This window comes from Astatotilapia calliptera, chromosome 3 (assembly GCF_900246225.1).
Source record: "Astatotilapia calliptera chromosome 3, fAstCal1.2, whole genome shotgun sequence".
NCBI classification, from domain to species: Eukaryota; Metazoa; Chordata; class Actinopteri; order Cichliformes; family Cichlidae; genus Astatotilapia; species Astatotilapia calliptera.
In genome coordinates this window covers 29,681,864-29,689,633 of record NC_039304.1, presented here as the reverse complement: position 1 = coordinate 29,689,633, position 7,770 = coordinate 29,681,864, and the positions used below count along the sequence as shown (strand labels likewise).

Below are 7,770 nucleotides of genomic sequence, written 5' to 3'. Positions count from 1 at the left end.
CATACTTAGTTTGCTGCTGAGAAACAAGTCCAACAGGTACAGAAACAAAATAAAAGGCGTAGTCACAACATTCACAGGATCTAAGTAATCGTGTGTCTCTCCGCTGATTTTGCTTTCTTCCAAAAACATGGAAGGTAAGTCACACTTAATACCATGTCTTCTGTTTTAATAAATAACATAAATGTGGGATCACAAAGGAAGAAACTTCTCTCCACCAAACCAAAATTTATTGGCTTAGTCAGTCAAGGTTATCTACTCCACTGAATACCTAAAGTAATTGTATAAATGTTACCTAATATATTGAAGGGTGTAATATTATAGCAGAAAATTACAGAGCATATGCTTTCAGCTACTTTCTACAGCTAAGTACTTACTGATTTGTAAGCCTTGGAACATTTTACTTTTACTTTAAACAAAGCAGACTGGACCATCATTTTTCAGTTAAAGCTTGTATATGTTGTCATAAAGGTTTTATTTCACTGTACTGTAAGTTTTTGATTATTTTGTTTTAGACAGTGTAATATATAAATAACAGACAATGAATCATTACTGTTTTATAGACTCAGCAAGAAGGATTGTGGTCCTGGGAAAAACTGGAGATGGAAAGAGTCTTACCAACATCCTGCGTGGAGAGCCTGCATTTAATATAGATCATTACGCCTCATCTGGAACAAGGGAATGCCAGTCAAAGATTATATCTATCAGTGGAAAAAACATATTATTTATTGACACTCCTGGATTTTTTGACACAGACAGATCTGAGCAGGACATGAAGTCTGAAATAGTGAGGTGTATCACAGAATGTGCTCCTGGTCCTCATGTTTTTCTCATTGTGCTTAAAGTGGAGAAATTTGCAGATCATGAAAAGGGTGTGATAGACAAAATGAACCAGTGTTTCTCAGATGAAGCATTTAGATTTGCCACAGTACTCTTTACTCATGGTGACCAGCTTCCTGAGGGAATGAAGATCGAAGAGTTTGTTAAACAAAACAACAATCTGAGCGATCTGATCAAGAAGTGTGGGGATCGCTGCCACGTCATTGATAACAAATACTGGAAGAACAACCAGGGACATGAATACAGGAACAAGCAATACCAGCTGGCAGAATTACTCAAAAAGATTAACACAATTATTGATGCAAACAGAGGAGGCTACTTCACCAATGAGATGCTGCAAGAAGTGAAGAGAGATATACAACAAGAGGAAGGTCGCATCAAACGATCTTTTCCAGATATTACAAAAGAAGAAACTGCAACAAAGGCAAAAAATGCTGTGTTTGATATGCTGTTAAAAGCTGCAGGAGTTAAAACTGGAGCTCTACTGGGTTCATTCCTTGGAGGGGAGACAAAATTAATGAAAGAAGAAATAAGTGTAGGTTCAGCAGCAGCAGCAGCTGAAGTGAAAGGAATACTTCCAGACACAGCAACAACTTGGGGTACCTTTTTTTCAATCAAACATTTCTTTCAGCCTCAAGTGTTTATCAGTGATATATGCATACACACACACACACACACACACACACACACACACACACACACACACACACACACACACACACACACACACACACACACACACAATTAAATGTTTTATTTATCAAAGAAACATGCTTACAAATACATACGGTTAACAAAGTTTCTATAACAAATACACACAGTGTAAGTCAATTAAAAAAAATCATGACAGACTGACAGACTCTTTGTCTGTTAATTGAAAAATATCTCAAAGAGTGATGTTTGGGCCACAGTAACACTGATCACTGCTGGTACAAAGTGATGGTAAAACAGGTGCATAACAGCTGGTTAGAACTTGTGTTTTTCCAGAAATTCTGCAAAGACTGCAAAGCCGGTCAGGTCAAACCTTCCACTGGTGTCTCATTAGCTGATGTTCGATGTTTAGCTCTCTTATTTACTGATATGTTTCATCATTGGTGAAGGGTAGGACCACCTCTATTTTAGCTTTATTGAAATTCAGGGCATTGACATAACTTTTCCTTTTTGAATTATGATACGTTTGCATTATGTTTAGTTGCTTTAGAGAAGCTACCACATTTAATATTTCAGAAGTGAATTTCTGTAAATTTATAAATGCAGCCTGTTGATTAGAACTAAACCATTACAGTTTGGACCCTAGATGGATGGAATGAATTACTCCACCATTCCTGTACCTTTACAGTTTAAATTTGTTTTGCTTAGTGATACCTTGATTGCATTTTTAACAATTTTCAGCTCAGTCTATCCTGATTATCTTCATTTTCTTTTATCAGAATATGAGACAAATGTCTACTGAGTCCAGGATGAGCAGTACATTTAGTACAAGAGTCATTTTAAATTTTGCTAAAAATTAAAAGTCACTTTCACCACCTGACAGCATGTAGTATCCTGTCATGCCATTGTGATCAGAAGTTTAGAAACTATAAGTTTAAAAACTCTAAGTTTTGAATTTGACACTGTGATGGTAAAAATTATTTCAGTAGTATCCAATCAAATCATGATGCCCTTAAACTGAAGGATTATTAAAAGCCATTATTAAAATAAAAAAGAAACCTCAGCCTCTTGGGGGGACCTTCTGTTTGGTGTGGAGAAAAAAACAAAAACAAATCAAGCTCTGACTGATACCATTTTATTATTGTTATCAAGATTGGGGTGTACAGGTGAACCCAAATGCAGGACAAGGTGACTTAAATAAAAGCAAGCTTTAATATAACAGCCCAAAATAATAGAGGGTCCAAATGTATTTTTAAAAAAGTCCAGAAAGAAGAAGAAATAAACTAGATATTATATATATATATATATATATATATATATATATATATATATATATATATATATATATATATATATATATATATATATATGTAGAGAGAGAGAGAGAGAGAGAGAGAGATAGATAACAGATATTATGAAGAAACTAGAAATTAATTAGTCAAATTATTTAACTCAGGGCAGGACATGAGGGAGTTTACACAAACAGTTTGAGAAAACTGGGGAGGAGATAGGAGTATTTAAACACTGAGGGCAGACTGGGGATGAGACACAGGTGAAAACAAAAATGGCAAGTAAAAAAACTAACTCAAGGCTTGCAAAAATATTTCTTTTGTAACACAGAAGCTAACCAAAAGAAAAACACTAAGCAGAGAGGCAAAAATACTTGTGCATGGCAACTCAAATACAGGGAGAAAAATTTCAGGCAACTGTCAGGGAACCATGACTCCTGTTTATAAAAATGTAGACATGAAGAAAAACACACGATTTTGCGTGTATGTGTAGCAATGCTGTACTTCTAGTTTTTAGATTAGTTTTTTTTTTTTTATCTTTATTCATACAGGAAATCCCATTGAGACCCAATGTCTCATTTGCATTGATTCTCCAAATGAGTATGACTGCTGTATGATTGATAAGATAATCCACTTATACAGAGCAAGACAAACAACTGACATTTAATCATTACTGTCTTATAGTGCCACAAAGAAGGATTGTGCTCCTGGGAAAGTCTTCAGATGGAAAGAGCAGTACTGCCAACACCCTGTGTGGAGAGCCTGTGTTTAAAGTAGATCATAGGGCCAAATTTGAATGTCAGTCAGAGTATATGAATATCGGTGGAAGAACCATATCATTTATTAACACTCCTGGATTTTTTCACACAGACAGACCTGGGCACGAGATGAAGTCTGAAATATTGAGGTGTATCACAGAATGTGCTCCTGGTCCTCATGTTTTTCTCATTGTGCTTATGATTGGGAAATACACAGAGCATCAAAAGGGTGTGATAGACAAAATTAATCAATATTTCTCAGATGAAGTATTTAGATTTGCCACAGTACTCTTTACTCATGGTGACCAGCTTCCTGAAGGAATGAAGATCGAAGAGTTTGTGAATGAAAGTGAAGCTCTGAGCGATCTGATCAAGAAGTGTGGGAGCCGCTGCCACGTCATTGATAACAAATACTGGAAGAACAACCAGGGAGATGAATACAGGAACAACCAGTACCAGGTGGCAGAATTACTCAAAACCATTGACAAGATTATTGAGGCAAACAAAGGAGGCTGCTTCACCAATGAGATGCTGCAAAAAGTGAAGAGAGATATTCAACAAGAGGAAGGTCGCATCAAACAGTCATCTCCAGACTTAACAGAAGTCAGGTGTCTGATTCTCTAACATTTGATTGGTTGCCGTGCAAAGTAAGGCAAGACAGGTCAACAAAGGCAAAACATAGTATGCTTGATAAAGCGTTTAAAGCTGTGGAAGTTACAACAGGAGCTCTGTGCGCATTTGTTAGTGGGTCAATAAAATTAATGAAAGCAGAATAAGTGTAGGTTTAGCAGTAGGAGCAGTTGCAGAAAAAGGATTAACGATAGATGCAGCAACAGTATCTGGCACAGTTTCTCCTGCATCTGCAGAGCCAGAATTTGAATAAAATCAGGAGTACCACACTTGATGAAGCTGATGCACAGTGAAGAAGCAAAGAAAGCAGACTACAATACTGCAGCACACTTTTTTAAAAATGTAAAAATGGGCTAGATTAAATATAAGATTTATGAGATCCTAGTAGGTTAACAGTCCACAAAAGTACACAATCAGCATATAATTGCTAGTTAATTTGGCACGACTACTGATACTCACCTTTGCAAATTGCGACCACAGATTCACTATTAAAATTATAGAACAGCAATAGTGAAAAGACTTTTTGTATCTATTTGTTCATCATGATTGGACTTAGTGCCCTATTTAAGAGTTTTTGTTTAATATTTATTGTAAATATGTAAATGAAGTAATGTATGCTTAATATATGTAAACATGTGATTCCCTCTCTGAATTTGTCATTAAAAGTCTTTATGTTGCAGTTTAGATTTCAATCTTTACCCATGAATAGGTCCATTACTCCAGCTTGTAAAATCTCTGGGTATGACAATAATAGATCTATAACTTTCAAATAACCCTTGGTTCTGCTTTGCAATGTTGTTTTTTTTGTTTTTTTACAAAAAATGTTGAATAAAAAATAGCAAACTTTTTCACATGCCAACATGTAACCAAAGGTCCTCATTTTATTCATAATTTTCATTTTTTAGCTGGATGGCCTCATGTTAATGATGAGCAGTAATTAACATTTTCAGTTAGTTACATTTTGATTCCTTAATTCAATTGAACCCGTTAAACCTCCTTAGCAATTTCAGCCAAACATGTTTAAGAGACCGTGGCATGTTACACAGTAACTTTCATTTTTACTTAATTTGGCTTCCACTGACTTCACTTCAGCTGAACCTGCTGATGAGGTTTAACAAGTTCAGTCAAAACAACCACAGTCATTTGCAAACCAGAACAGTAAGGGAAACTGCTGAAATGAGTGGATGATTTTAAGTTGTTCTTTTCTTTAAAAAAAGAAAAAACTGATTTGATCTTAAATTAATTTTATTATAAACCATCGTTAATGCTTTAAAGTGTTGCTCATGTTGCCAGATTGTTATCAAAGTTTCATTTATTAAGAAATGGAATGAGTGAGACAAAATGCAAAAACTAAAATGAAATATGAAGACTTTTGTATTCCGTAAATATAACTTTGAATAAATTATATGTAGTTCACAGAACAAGAGAATATATTAAGTCAGCAGTGTAAGGTTTCGGTGTGATGGCTTATATACAGTGGCAGTTTTTCATATGGGCAACATGGGCCATGGCCCAGGGCAGCATCGTGGTGCGGGTGGCATCATGGGCATGGGCATCGGCAAAAAAAGTTGCTTGCACCCATGCTGCCCCGACATCATGCCAGCGCATTTTGGGGATTTTTGCAAGGTGCGCCTGCTGCTTGCTGCTGGCCACACAGGGATAAGAGGAACGGGGTGGCAAGTGATTTTACGCTGCATGGCTGGAGCGGCAATTAATTACCAAACACAAAAAACACCAGACATTATGATATAGATTCAAAATTTGCACTGATGTGTTTTCTAAATTCTACTAAAAACTGAAAATAAGGACGAGGGCCCTCGGTGCGCCTGCTTGCTGCAGTCTCACACACAACCTGTCAAAAGGGGAGGGGGTGTGGGCTGCCTCCAAATACATTTAATTCATTATGTTTTAAATCCAAGCCCATTATGTATTAATTATGTTTTCCTGGGTTGTGCGAAATCCCCCAAAAAACCCTATTCAAACAGAGTCAGTGCTCTAAGGTGTATGTCTGTTAGTTTATGACCAACAATAAAGTACAGTAGTATAGGCCTATTTAACACTACATTCAGTTTACACAAGACAATTTTATTTCTTATATGAATGTTATTTATTTTAACCGTCATGAACAGGATGTTTATGGCTTCTGCTCCGTGGCTGCTGGCTGACCCCCACGTCTGGGGCTGTCTTCAGCTCTTTACAGGAAGGTGGCACAGTTGCCCCTCCGATGGTCCTCCTTGGGCTCTTACACTCTGGGGGCCTCTGGATGCCTGGTGCCTGGATCTCGTCCATGCCTGCTTCATGCCCTGGGCGTTGGGGCTCCCCACACCCTCTAGCAGATCATTACATGGAAAAACCTTTTGAATACAAGTGCGCTCACGCAAACAGGTGTACACACGGATGTTCGCTGACAGAAACTATATCTTTCTTGGCTGCTACCTCAAGGCATATTGTGTGCTGTCAGTCTTACGTGCTGCACAATAACATTCAATATTTAGTATTTATTGTTACTTATACTTATCTAGGTTATTGCTGTGGTGTTGTGTTTATTGAGTTACTCTGCTTTTTCTTATTTTCTTTTTTTTAACAGGTTGTTGGGTTTGTATTTTATTATTGTCATTTGTATTTAGAGACATATAATCATTTATGCTTAGAAATATATGGTTGATTGCATATTGAAAGAAAGTCTTGTCCTAGGAGGTCTGTAACAACTCTAAGTAGCATGAAGAGGGGGTGCGTTCACTCCTCTTCAGAGTGTTCTGGCACAGATCACACACCTGCCAGGGTCATGAGAGAGGTCTCTTCTCTTGCTGACATATGGTATAGCAAACACACATTTGTTTAGGTGAACTGCTGGACTCTCTGGCGCCAGTAGGGTGGGGAGTCTTCATGGGGTCACATCTTGACCCCCCCCACACACACACACATACACACATACACACATACATATACCTACATGACACACAGACAATGTATTCTTTGTTTAGATGTATATCTATGTAAGACGTCATATGTTAATGAACTTTCATGCATATTCATGTAACCTCAATAAAGAGCGGTGTTACGAGGGAGCAGGCGAGAGCGACTCGGGTGAGCGACTGGGGTGAGCGACAGGAACATGCTTGTCACAGTTTTCTCCCTCGTGCACGAGTAGCACAAACAATTTTGGTGACTTGCGTCTTGCTTTTGCTGTTGTAGTAGAACTGTCTTGTTCCAGCAGTGGGTCTGTCTAGCATCACAGGTGATCCAGCTGATTTTTTTTAAGGTGTCTTCTCTCACTGTCCCTCTTCCCCTCTGTTTTTTCTTTCCCTCCCTTTTTTCTTTCTTTCGTTCTTTCTTTGTTTCTCGATGTCCTATACCCTGTCATGTCTGCCTTGTCTGTAAGAACTTAAAATAAAATAAAATAAAATAAATAATAATAATAATAACAAAAGTCAATCAAATGGACCAATATGGCAAGGTTGTGATGATCTATTTAGTAAAGTAAATCTGGTAGGCATAGTTCTTGGCCTTCAGAGAAAAATTCTGATTGCTAAATAACCAAACAGGACGGCTAATAAATAACTAAATAAATAAATAATCGACATGGGATTTATGCACGAAGTCTG

General features: G+C 37.3%; 1 protein-coding gene across 1 annotated transcript; it reads left to right on the top strand.

The window, feature by feature from the left end:
• The first annotated feature begins 538 nt into the window (after positions 1–538).
• LOC113014127 (uncharacterized) lies at positions 539–4,665 on the top strand. Its single transcript, XM_026155443.1, has 2 exons — positions 539–1,436; positions 3,420–4,665. The coding sequence occupies exons 1-2, from the start codon at positions 539–541 to the stop codon at positions 4,157–4,159; spliced, it is 1,638 nt and encodes a 545-aa protein (XP_026011228.1). The 3' UTR covers positions 4,160–4,665.
• The last annotated feature ends 3,105 nt before the right edge of the window (positions 4,666–7,770 follow it).

What these genes read in the sequence shown, in the direction of transcription:
- LOC113014127 (XM_026155443.1), top strand. Translation starts at nt 539, where the DNA reads ATGAATCATTACTGTTTTATAGACTCAGCAAGAAGGATTGTGGTCCTG. An exon ending in AGACACAGCAACAACTTGGG is followed by an intron (nt 1,437 to 3,419) that starts GTACCTTTTTTT and finishes CCACTTATACAG; the next exon opens with AGCAAGACAAACAACTGACA.